At 40.2% G+C, this 13,818-nt stretch overlaps 1 protein-coding gene across 1 annotated transcript in view; it reads right to left on the bottom strand.

Annotated features, from left to right (window-relative positions):
* Positions 1-11,243, bottom strand: part of LOC139760232 (ionotropic receptor 21a-like) — a 61,356-nt gene extending 50,113 nt beyond the window's left edge. The window contains exons 1-6 of the mRNA XM_071683160.1: positions 11,102-11,243; positions 10,698-10,845; positions 9,679-9,830; positions 8,250-8,401; positions 6,115-6,424; positions 4,587-4,745 (exon numbers count right to left, since the gene is read on the bottom strand). Of these exons, the coding sequence (XP_071539261.1) occupies positions 4,587-4,745; positions 6,115-6,424; positions 8,250-8,401; positions 9,679-9,830; positions 10,698-10,845; positions 11,102-11,197 (1,017 nt within the window). The 5' untranslated portion in view covers positions 11,198-11,243. The remainder of the gene's footprint in view (positions 1-4,586; positions 4,746-6,114; positions 6,425-8,249; positions 8,402-9,678; positions 9,831-10,697; positions 10,846-11,101) is intronic.
* Positions 11,244-13,818: the final 2,575 nt, after the last annotated feature.

Here is a 13,818-nt window from a genome sequence, read left to right as displayed (position 1 = left end):
TGGTGGTTGATTTGGGTGAGAAACTGCTGGTGACTGAGTTTGGTAAAGTGTGTAAAAAAAGAATGCTGAGAGTAAATGTGAATAAGAGCAAGGTTATTACGTACAGTAGAGTTGAGGGACAAGTCAATTGGGAGGTAAGTTTGAATGGAGAAAAACTGGAGGAAGTGAAATGTTTTTGATATCTGGGAGTGGATTTGGCAGCGTATTGAACCAGGGAAGCGTAAGTGAGTCACAGGGTGGGGGAGGGGGCGAAAGTTCTGGGAGCGTTGAAAAATGTGTGGAAGGCGAGAATATTATCTTGGAAAGCAAGAATGGGTATGTTTGAGGGAATAGTGGTTCCAACAATGTTATATGGTTGCGAGACGTGGGCTATGGATAGAGTTGTGCGCAGGAGGATGGATGTGCTAGAAATGAGATGTTTGAGGACAATGTGTGGTGTGAGGTGGTTTGATCGAGAAAGTAATGGAAGGGTAAGAGAGATGTGTGGTAATAAAAAGAGTGTGGTTGAGAGAGCAGAAGAGGGTGTTTTGAAATGGTTTGGTAACATGGAGCGAATGAGTGAGGAAAGATTGACAAAGAGGATATATGTGTCGGAGGTGGAGGGAACGAGCAGAAGTGGGAGACCAAATTGGAGGTGGAAAGATGGAGTGAAAAAGATTTTGAGCTATCAGGGCCTGAACATGCAGGAGGGTGAAAGGCGAGCAAGGAATAAAGTGAATTGGAACGATGCGGCATACCGGTGTCGACGTGCTGTCAATAGACTGAACCAGGGCGTGTGAAGCGTCTTGGGTAAACTATGGGAAGTTTTGTTGGGCTTGGATGTGGAAAGGGAGCTGTGGTTTCGGTGCAATATACATGACAGCTAGAGACTGAGTGTGAAAGAATGTGGCCTTTGTTGTCTTTTCCTAGTGCTATCTCTCGTGCATGCGGAAGGAGGGGGTTATCTTTTCACGTGTGGTGGGGTGGCGATGGGAATGAATAAAGACAGCAAGTACGAATTATGTATATGTATATGTCTTTGTATGTATGTATATATTTGTACGTTGAAATGTATAGGTATGTATATGTGCTTGTGTGGACGTTTATGTATATACATGTGTATGTGGGTGGGTTGGGCCATTCTTTCATCTGTTTCCTTGCGCTAGCTCGCTAACGCGGCAGAGAGCAACAAAGTATGATAGATAATTAAAATTGATGTATGCGTATATAGTGCATATGAACGCGCACTGCCATATAACATACAAGCCTCCAACAACCAGGATCGAACCCGGGACCCCTGCTGAGGAGGCGGGAGCGATATTGCTCGGCTATGATCACCTCCTACTCAGGGTCCCGTGTTCGATCCTGGCTGTTGCAGGCTTGTATGTTATATGGTAGTGCGCATTCATGTGCAATATATATATATATATATATATATATATATATATATATATATATATATATATATATATATATATATATATATTTTTTTTTTTTTTTTTTTTCATACTATTCGCCATTTCCCGCGATAGCGAGGTAGCATTAAGAACAGAGGACTGGGCCTTTGAGGGAATATCCTCACCTGGCCCTCTTCTCTGTTCCTTCTTTTGGAAAATTAAAAAAAAAAAAAAAAAAAAAAAAAGAGAGGGGAGGATTTCCAGCCCCCCGCTCCCTTCCCTTTTAGTCGCCTTCTACGACACGCAGGGAATACGTGGGAAGTATTCTTTCTCCCCTATCCCCAGGGAAATATATATATATATATATATATATATATATATATATATATATATATATATATATATATATATATATATATATATATATATATATATATATATATATATATGACATATGATAGAGTTGATAGAGATGCTCTGTGGAAGGTATTAAGAATATATGGTGTGGGAGGTAAGTTGTTAGAAGCAGTGAAAAGTTTTTATCGATGATGTAAGGCATGTGTACGTGTAGGAAGAGAGGAAAGTGATTGGTTCTCAGTGAATGTAGGTTTGCGGCAGGGGTGTGTGATGTCTCCATGGTTGTTTAATTTGTTTATGGATGGGGTTGTTAGGGAGGTGAATGCAAGAGTTTTGGAAAGAGGGGCAAGTATGAAGTCTGTTGGGGATGAGAGAGCTTGGGAAGTGAGTCAGTTGTTGTTCGCTGATGATATAGCGCTGGTGGCTGATTCATGTGAGAAACTGCAGAAGCTGGTGACTGAGTTTGGTAAAGTGTGTGAAAGAAGAAAGTTAAGAGTAAATGTGAATAAGAGCAAGGTTATTAGGTACAGTAGGGTTGAGGGTCAAGTCAATTGGGAGGTGAGTTTGAATGGAGAAAAACTGGAGGAAGTGAAGTGTTTTAGATATCTGGGAGTGGATCTGGCAGCGGATGGAACCATGGAAGCGGAAGTGGATCATAGGGTGGGGGAGGGGGCGAAAATTCTGGGAGCCTTGAAGAATGTGTGGAAGTCGAGAACATTATCTCGGAAAGCAAAAATGGGTATGTTTGAAGGAATAGTGGTTCCAACAATGTTGTATGGTTGCGAGGCGTGGGCTATGGATAGAGTTGTGCGCAGGAGGATGGATGTGCTGGAAATGAGATGTTTGAGGACAATGTGTGGTGTGAGGTGGTTTGATCGAGTAAGTAACGTAAGGGTAAGAGAGATGTGTGGAAATAAAAAGAGCGTGGTTGAGAGAGCAGAAGAGGGTGTTTTGAAATGGTTGGGGCACATGGAGAGAATGAGTGAGGAAAGATTGACCAAGAGAATATATGTGTCGGAGGTGGAGGGAACGAGGAGAAGAGGGAGACCAAATTGGAGGTGGAAAGATGGAGTGAAAAAGATTTTGAGTGATCGGGGCCTGAACATGCAGGAGGGTGAAAGGAGGGCAAGGAATAGAGTGAATTGGAGCGATGTGGTATACCGGGGTTGACGTGCTATCAGTGGATTGAATCAAGGCATGTGAAGCGTCTGGGGTAAAGCATGGAAAGCTGTGTAGGTATGTATATTTGCGTGTGTGGACGTATGTATATACATGTGTATGGGCGTGGGTTGGGCCATTTCTTTCGTGTTTCCTTGCGCTACCTCGCAAACGCGGGAGACAGCGACAAAGCAAAAAAAAAAAAAAAGAATATATATATATTCTCTCTTCTCATACTATTCGCCATTTCCCGCGATAGCGACGTAGCGTTAAGAACAGAGGATTGGGCCTTTGAGGGAATATCCTCACCTGGCCCTCTTCTCTGTTCCTTCTTTTGGAAAATTGAAAAAAAAAAAAGAGAGGGGAGGATTTCCAGTCCCCCGCTTCCTTCCCTTTTAGTCGCCTTCTACGACACGCAGGGAATACGTGGGAAGTATTCTTTCTCCCCTATCCCCAGGGAATATATATATATATATATATATATATATATATATATATATATATATATATATATATATATATATATATATATATATTTATTCATTTATTTTGCTTTGCCGCTGTCTCCCGCATTTGCGAAGTAGCGCAAGGAAACAGACGAAAGAAATGGCCCAACCCACCCTCACACACATGTATATACATACACGTCCACACACGCAAAAAGACATACCTATACATCTCAATGTACACATAAATATACACACACAGACACATACATATATACCCATGCACACAATTCACAGTCTGCCTTTATTCATTCCCATCGCCACCTCGCCACACATGGAATACCATCCCCCTCCCCCCTCATGTGTGCGAGGTAGCGCTAGGAAAAGACAACAAAGGCCCCATTCGTTCACACTCAGTCTCTAGCTGTCATGCAATAATGCCCGAAACCACAGCTCCCTTTCCACATTCAGGCCCCATACAACTTTCCATGGTCTACCCCAGACGCTTCACATGCCCTGATTCAATCCACTGACAGCACGTCAACCCCGGTATACCACATCGATCCAATTCACTCTATTCCTTGGCCGCCTTTCACCCTCCTGCATGTTCAGGCCCCGATCACTCAAAATCTTTTTCACTCCATCTTTCCACCTCCAATTTGGTCTCCCACTTCTCCTCGTTCCCTCCATCTCCGACACATATATCATCTTGGTCAATCTTTCCTCACTCATTCTCTCCATGTGCCCAAACTATTTCAAAACACTCTCTTCTGCTCTCTCAACCACGCTCTTTTTATTTCCACACATCTCTCTTACCCTTGCATTACTTACTCGATCAAACCACCTCACACCACACATTGTCCTCAAACATCTCATTTCCAGCATATCCACCCTCCTGCGCACAACTCTATCCATAGCCCACTTTCGCTCACTGCATTCTATACCCAGTTCCTTGTCTATGTTGTAGTCATCCCTTGTGCGCTTAAACTTATCAAAGTTTTGATAGAAATCTTAAAAGGTAACGGAAAAATTATCTCCTATCTCCAGTGTCACTTTTGCAGCAAGCTAACGATTGTAATCGTCCTGAAATGAAACTATAGTTATATTTCGCATCCAGGGAAATGAAAACAAACCCATAATTATGTTTAAGTGTGGATATGAACGTAAAGTCCTTCAAATTTTCTGACATGCCACGAGTACATTAGTACTTCCATCAAGCAGTTATTTAAGTGAAAGAGTCATAGTTTACCTTCATGATCCTTACACGAGGGATACCATGCCTGGTAAATTTGTTCTTGAGAAGAAATTCCAGAGTTTTGCGGTTCCCGAGGTAAACCGCTTTGCCCTGCAGAAGGAGCGGAAATATCTTTGTCTGATCGCCGTACCATTTGAAGACTTTTGTCAGGCTCTGTGAAGATGGGAAACTGAGCCAGGGACAATCATTCGTTAGGTCCATTTATTTTATTTTCCTATAATCTGTTGTTATGACTACGATGTTATTGTTACACTTTCTTTACTTTAGATGTCTAGCTGCATTTTTCTCAATGATTCATTCGTCACTGATATCATCTTTATCATTATTACGTATATAGACAAACAAACGCATAAACAAAAAATATGCATTCAACACACAAACACAAACACACACACACACACACACACACACACACACACACACACACACACACTGATAAAGAGGGAATATCATTTATAAAGATAACGGGTTGAGGGATTTGTAGTCTCACGGTGCAGGGAGTCATGGAGGCACAATGTCTGAAAATTTATACAGGAAAGTTTCCTATACAAATATGTCAGCAAATACATTAGGATATGAGGGACTGATACACCATCATTGCTAAACCTTATCTTCACACATACTAGCATGGATATTGCGAATATCATATATGATACACTAACTGGAAAAAATGATCATGTAATGCTCACTTTTAGATATATGGTAAATGAGGGTATTAAAGAAGCAGAGGTGAAGCAATACATGACATAGATTGGAAATTGGAATTCAGTTGCCAGGGACTGGGGCTTTGTGTTGAAAGGTTCTGTGACATTTATAACGAAAGAGTAGGAACATGGGTACCTCTAGCCTCATATACAGAGTGAATGGTAAGAAAGAAGATACGATGGTTTAATCAAAGATGGCATGAAGTAAAGGACCTTCGAGATATGCAGCATTAACAAGATATAAAAGAGCAAATAACGAATAAACTAGGATAAGAAAAGAATAATTAATCTTTTGAGAGGAATATTTTGGACAAGAAGATAAAAAATCCGAAACTTCCATAACTTCATCACGAGTCAACTGTTAGTTACAGAACAGATATAAATATCATAAAAAAAAGAAATATTAAAAAGCCACAATCGAAAGAAAATAATGTACTCAGAACAATCATTGGTTTTCTAGCAAGCACACAACACTCATCACCCCATTGAAACAAAGATAATCCTAATACAGTCCTACCATAGCATAATCAGCATTCAATTATATGCAACAGAACTAGACCCAAACATTATAACTAACCACCAACATCCAAACAGAAATAAAATGCTCACCCGTCTCATACTTTAATCATATCTACTCAGGTCCCTTCTACTTCAAGCAAATGCAACGTTGACAAAACACATACAAACCGAAATAACATTACAAGCACTAAACACTCATATATATATATATATATATATATATATATATATATATATATATATATATATATATATATATATATATATATATATATATATATAATTTTTCCATCACTAACCTTCAAGTAAGGATCACTTGCAAAGGCTAATCCATCTCTGAACATGACTCCAAGTGATGACACTTCGAGGCGAGATTCGTACAGATCCTTGAAGGTCTCGATCATAGCTGGCTGTTTTTTCACTAACAAAAAAGACATAAGGTTAGTGGAGTAAACTATAGTCAGTATCATGGTATACAGCCAGAGGAACGTGACGAAGATCTGTGTGCTAGTCTTGCGAGGTAAGTCAATATGGGCTTCACAGAAATGCAGGCCGAAGGCATAATAACAGCTGAAGCCGAGGGACTGCAGGCTTCTTATCTCGCCACCGCTGTTCCAAAAAACAGATTTTTATTAGTCGTTGGTTCTTCTTTGATAGAATTCTCAGGAAGTTTTAGTATAAAACAAAGTAAAACACAAACGTTCCTAATGAATAATATTATTCCTTTATAAAAAAGTAGGCAAAACAAGTTTTACAGAAATCCATTATGAAGTGGAAAGGATTGAAGTGAAATTTCTCCTCGTTCTTGAGTATTTCATGATGATTATGTGTGTCCTCTCAGCATGTCTGCACATTTATTTTCCTCTTAACCATTGGGAGCATCGTTATAGAATCTAGCGCATACTGGTTGTAATTACAAGCGTTCCGACGACGTTACTCTAGGTTTTGTATATATTTCATCCCCCAATCGAATGTTGTGTCTGAGACAAAGAACGTAAAAAGAACACATCGTTTTGCATAGAATGCTGTATAAATTAATTCGAACAAAAGAGATTCTCTGGAAATTTTTCTTGTATAATTCAAGTTTACGGCATGTCATACTTCCCTATACAAAACAGCCAGATAACATGTGCCTAACCTTGCTTTTAAGAGCATCTTTACCCAGTTTAGCATAGGATCAATTTATGAAGAATATTTTTTCTGGATTTGTTCATTATGGAACCATACACCTTGATAGCGGGTACTCATCTTGTTTCCTGAGTCTGTTTTTATAGTTGCTAATAAATACTCCATATGAGAACATTTATTTCGTTGCTTCCGCAAAAACTGTCCTTTTTTTTTAATTGAGATCTGACAGTGAGGTTTATGTTGTAAAACTCCGTCTCCATTTGGGTACAGCTGTGGAAGTATTCTGTTTAAAAATCCAATATATCTTTCACTATTCATCAATCATTCAAATAAAACTTGAAGTAATAAAACTATCCCAACATATCTTCTTTGGAGGGTACCTTGGAGGGTATAGATTGCGTCTTAGTCGCCTTCAACGGTACGCAGGAAATACATGGGTTGTATTCTTTCTACTCTATCCCCAGAGTGATCTAAGCCACGAGGCGAGCAATGGGAGTATTTGTGTTACAGCAGACAAACAAGCATCACCCTTGCGGAGGTGCGATGATAGAGAAAAGGGTAAGAAATTTGATAGCGTAGAGGAACAGCAGTCTTGGACAGTCATCTTTACTATGTTATGTAGTTCCAATATTTTTCGCGTGTGCGTCATTTAGAATATCTTCCACTATGCTCATGAATGCATTTTTCTCTTTTCCGATTGCAGACGTGTATACAGGAGCTTTGTAGAAGACGGTATCAATGATGATGTAGTCACCATTTGAGACCTCACTCTGTACTATGGATGGTAGAGAGGAACTAATGGGTGTGAACTGAAAAGAAGGAATAAAGGAGAACATATAAATGACATGAGATGATACATTAAGCTTACACAGTTTGAAAGTGTAGATAAAATGAACAGAGCATTTCTAGATACTGCAAGAAGAAAAGAAAAATGAAACAAGTTAACGTGAGGGCATGTGCACAAAACCAATATGAAAATGAAGACACATGAACAATAAACTAAACATACTCAAAATGAAAATGTGAGCCACTTCCAATGAATCAGTAGAAACCAAACACAAAGGAAGTTAAAACTTTGTCATAGACACACACACACACACACACACACACACACACACACACACACACACACACACACACACACACACACACACACACACACACACACACACACACACACACAAAGACACACACACACAGAAAAAAGTGAAAAACGAGTTCAAGTCGAATGTGCCAACGATTAACAAGACATGTATGGTGTAAGCAATTTAAGATACATTGACCTCAGAATTAGAAACTGCCTCACCATCGACTGCTGCACCAGGCCAGGAGGTAAAGAAGAGGTCCCGAAACAATGAGACCAACAAGGACTGCCAACCAGGTCCATTTGTGGAAGGGGTAGGCCAGGGCTTGCCAGTGAGGCAACGGAGGTTCCACGCGGGTCATGAAGCACGTTATCTGTGATCGAGTACAAGTATTGACTGATGATGTCCAGAGGAGTTGTGGAGAGTTGTACCCTGCTGGATTGCCCTCTTTTATTTTGCTGACAGGCTGTTCTAGATCTTTTATACTTCGTAGTATTTTTGTCGCTGAGTTGAGAGATTGTATCTTTTCTTTTTTTTTTAGGGGGGGGGGAGGGTTGCTCATATGTGTTGCGAGATATTTCATAACTGGTAAAGATTTTGGTCGGGATTTATACACTTGGCTGTGGGTAGCAAATCAGATATTAGTTCAGGATCAGGTGTCAGTTCCTTTCATGATACAATTTCCCACGTGTACCTTGAAATATCAAACCCAGTAACAAACAAAAACGCTTCCTAGCCTTAAGGAAAAAAAATAAAATACCTTTGGAACTGTTGGCACTCAGTAGCAATTTTGTCCTCTGACAAACCTCTTATTTCTTTTTTCAAAGGTACTGTCATTCCTCTCTTGTATTGCCAACTAAACTCGGTATTTTTCAACTGAATGACTTCCTTAAAACGAAATGAACAACTTGTGTTATCATCTTGCTCCCTATGAGCTCATCTGTAGAAGTATCAACCAACCACAAACATACTGTCCTCTTATCGAACCCTAACCTTCGGCTTAAGTCAGGTATTCTTCCAGTCACTCTGGCACAGGTTGAAACCCATCGCCGCCTCCAGCTCTACTGTACACTTCTTCCACGTACATACATAAAGAACTTCAGATGTATCTCTTATGACTGCATTTTCAACATTTGTTTTGAATTTGATATCTTTCCTTAATAACTACATTTCTTTCTCAATGCACTTTGTTCATCTCTCATATCTTTCCCGAGGTAATCGTTTTCAGTCACTGATCCAGTCCTTTTGAAGATTTCTGAGAACTGAAATCAAACGTAATTCAACATAGCTGATATCTACTACCAAATACTTTTCATGGAGTGACTGCATCCATTGTTAATTTCTTCCTCCATTGAGCCGTAGCTAATGCAACGGGGGAGAATCTCTTCACATTCCTCAAAATCCTTCATTTAATAGACTATATTAAGAGTTCTTATTAAGATAGACAAAAGAGCATTTACCATTATTTCTAATCCATAACAAACTAAAAGCCTCCCTTAAAACACTATATTAACTTTTTTGAGAGGGACAAAAGAACATTTGCCACTATTTTCCTGTACTAGATTGGTTGGTACTCGTGCGAGTGATTGAATAATTGAGAGTCTTATTGAAACTGTACAGAAAAAAGAAATGAAATCTGAATAACGTTACCTCATGTGCGTAAGGTGCAGTTAAGTCCAACACCTCCAACCAGTGACTGGACACAAACAGGTTGGCAAGTCCTATTTCAACCTCGTTCCTTTGTAGTTGTCCCATCAGTCCAAACCACGATCCATTTTCCAGCTTCTCACCCCAAGTCTCTCCTGAAGTATTAAGATATTGATTGGTAAATAATCTACCCTGGAAACTCCGCTTTCAACAGACAGAGGATATCGTATTTCAGTAAATGCAGGATTACACACGACGTTTCGCCAGTGCATCAGTCATCATCAGATGAAAAATTAAAAGTGCACAATCAGAATCACTAAATGTACAATCCACATCGTAAGGAAGTAGGGATAGAACTCTAATATCAGCCAAAGGTGTAAGCTTATGACGTAGTTCAGGTCTGGGAGGAAAGGTGGGAAAGGGATTCGACAAGGGTGAGACAAGCCGCCCACTCCCTAATCTCGAGGGCGCTGCAAACCATTTTTGGGATATCTCGGTAATGTCTATGTATCAGAACATGTAATGTTCTAATATACATAAATCTAAACGGTTTTGCCATTTGCCATGTATTTGTTTCATCTTCCACAAGGCATTTCTATTAACCCCAACATACGCTTTCCCGAGGACTCAGAAAATTTTTGATAGCAAGCATCTAGTTCACACACCCTGTGCTACTTCTGAAGCCACAAAACAATGTGGTACCCTCTTTAATAGCTATACTTAAAATTCTAAGACATAGAGAATGGTTAAGTGTTGAATTACGACTATGATCATTTTCATATCTTCTACCCTTAGAACACAAAGTTTCTACCAAAGGGACCCACGCTCATAAGAGATGTCTGGCTTTGCTCTAAGTAGTCTGGAAGCAATGTGCAATTATATCATCACTATACCATACTGACATACACAGTGCATAACAGGGGATACTGCAATTCGAGGATATATAAATTTGCACCTTTATTGAGTAATATTGAATTGGAGTGTTGTTGATGATCATAAAAACACTGAAAACTATGCGTTACCTTTTGGAGTTTCCTTGAACTCGAGTGTGATGTTCAGAACACGAGCGATGGCAGTGACAACCTCGATATCTATGCCATAGCGGGACACTACCGTCCCATTTTCTGCTCGGCGAAGGAAGATGACCGGTTCATACATGAAGGTCGATACCTGGGGATGAGAGCACCAGCGATACATACGCTCTGCAGATTTACGGAAACGTTTGACAAGGATAATTTGTACTCTCATGATAGTCAGTAATACAGTAATATCTGTTATTCCATGTTAGTTCTCACTAACCACTGGGTTCAGATCACTCCAGTAAGTGCTACCATGGTTTATCTACCGTGGTGCGTGACACCACACAGATTCACACAGTAAAACAGCTTCCCAGAATTCAAACTTTCCTTAACTATAGTCAACCAACCTTAACCACGGCTCCCCGCAGGTCTGACAGTTTATCGACAAAGAGGTCCAACTGGCTGGTGAACCTTCGGCGATACCAGGTGTTGATACGCTCCATTCCCTGACCCCAGTACAACAGGTTCCTATACAGCACCCACTGTCCATCGGCGCCAGACTGTAGGAGAAGAAATAAACTTAAAGTACAGCTGGTATACGTATAACACCATCCAGGCTTCCAGACACTGGAAGAGAACATAAATCACAATTCAGACGGTTTATGTACAGCATCTGTTGTCTTTCTCTCTCTCGGTGTTAGACTGTTGGAGAGAACATAAGCTACAATTAACCTGGTTCATTTACAGCAATCCAAACCTGCCTGAATCCCAAACTGAGGGAGAGATGAGAAGCTACAGTAGAATACATATATGTACGACAGAAAATTTTCCTCAGTGCCAAACTATGGCATTCACCTCCCACACTACCCCATCCATAAGCAAATTAAACCTCTACCGAAGACTCACCTTTACCTGGAGTCTCTCATTCTTTTCTCTACCTACTGGTACATATGCCTTACTCTCTTTATGAAAATTATTAACTGCTTCAAGGAGCTTTCCTCCTACACTATACATTCATGACATTTTCCGGAAAAGACCTCCATCAACCCTATCATACAATTTCTCCAGATCCATAAACGCCACATGCAAGTACTTCTATTTCTATACGTATTTCTTACGCATTATTTTGCTTTGAGCAAATACCTGAGCCACACATTTCTTACCACTCTTAAAGCCATATTGTTCCTCCCCAGTATGAAGCTCTGTGCACGATATCAACCTTTCAATCAACACTTTCCCTTACTATTTACCAGTTGCTCTTGAACATTTACTTTTGTCCCTCATTCTTTTATACAACGGTATTATTAGAGACATTCCGCCAATCCTCTGACATCTTACCATTAGCCATAAAATCTGAAATCCTAGATAATCAGTCAAGAATATGATCACCCCATTTCTTATGAAATTCAACACCATTCCTAAATTCCTCATTAAGCACAAAACTTAGCAAGCTATCCACCATTTCTACTTGCAACACGGGATAAATGATATTCCCGAATCATACTTACTATCTTATTCAAATCACCCATCACTTGGACTCGATTCCTTATATCAGTTCTCTTGACATGTTCAAAATACTTGCTTCTCTTCATCAGCCCTCTTTTTTTTTTGCCGGTGTATAAACAATGTGTTAATCATTTCCTTGATCTGCTTTCATTTCTATCTACCCTTCACCGGCCTGGATTTCACTTCACAAACAAAAGTCCGTCATCAAGGGTAAAGGGAAAGAATGGTTTGGAAAAGTCTTGGGAGTAAAGTCAGGGGTTGGTGAGAGGACAAGAGCTGAGGAAGGAGTAGCAATACTCTTAAAACAGGAATTGTGGGAGTATGTGATAAAGTGTAAGGAAGTAAATTCTACATGTACGAGACCGGCTTTTAGTGATGGGCGATTTAAATGCGAAGATGAGTGTAATTGGTGTACATAGGGTATTCAGTGCTGTGAATGGAAATGGTGAAGACCTTTTGGATTTGTGTGCTGAAAAAGATTGGTGATTGTGAGTAGGAGAGATGGTCAAAGAACATTATTAGATTATGTATTAATTGATAGGCGTGTAAGAGAGAGACTTTTGGATGCTAATGTGCTGAGAGGGGCAGCTGGTGGGATGTCTGATCACTATCTTGTGGAAGCGAAGGTGAAGATTTGTAAATGTTTTCAAAAAGAAGAGAGAATGTTGGGGAGAAAAGAGTGGTTAGAGTAAATGAGCTTGAGAGGAGACTTGTTTAAGAGAGTATTATTAGATATTCATTATAGAATGGTAAGAGGTAAGAACAAATGACTTGAGGGGAGTTGGCGAGGAATGGGATGTATTTAGGGAAGCAGTGATGGCATGTGCAAAGGATGCATGTGACATGAGAAAGGTAGGAGGTGGGCAGATTAGAAAGGGTAGGGAGTGGTGGGGTGAAGAAGTAATGCTGTTAGTGAGAGAGAAAAAAGAGGCGTTTGGACGATAATTGCAAAGAAGTGCAAATAGCAGCGAGATGTGTAGGAGAAAGCAGCAGGAGGTCAAGAGAAAGGTGCAAGAGTTGAAAAAGAGGGCAAACGTGGGTTGGGGTGAGAGAGTACCTTTAAACTTTAGGGAAAATAAAAAGATGTTTGAGAGGAGGTAAATAACGTGTGTAGACAAGAGAACAAATGGGAACAGTAAGAAAGGAGGCAAGGGAGGGGGAGGGGGGGGAGAAGTGATAACAGGTAGTGATGACCTGAGGAGATGTAGTGAGTATTTTGAAGGTATGTTGAATGTGTTTGATGATAAGGTGGCAGATGTAGGGTGTTTAATTCTGGGTGGTGTACGAAGTGAGAAAGTCAGGGAGAGTGGTTCGGTGAAGAGAAAAGAGGTGGCGAAAGCCTTGCCAAAGATGAAATCCGGCAAGGCGGCGGGTTTGGATGGTATTGCAGTTGAATTTATTAATAAAGGGGGTGACTGTGTTGATTGGTTGGTAAGGATATTCAGTGTATGTATGAATCATGGCGAAGTGCCTAAGGATTGGAGGAATGCATGCACGTTACCAATGTACAAAGGCAAAGGGATAAAGGTGAGCGTTACAAACCACAGAGGCATGAGTTTGTTGAGCATTCCTGGAAAATTGCATGGAAGGATATTGATTGAGAGGGTGAAGGCATGTA

Source organism: Panulirus ornatus, chromosome 35 (genome assembly GCF_036320965.1).
Source record: "Panulirus ornatus isolate Po-2019 chromosome 35, ASM3632096v1, whole genome shotgun sequence".
Lineage (NCBI taxonomy): Eukaryota > Metazoa > Arthropoda > Malacostraca > Decapoda > Palinuridae > Panulirus > Panulirus ornatus.
This window is presented reverse-complemented; position numbering and strand designations above follow the sequence as displayed.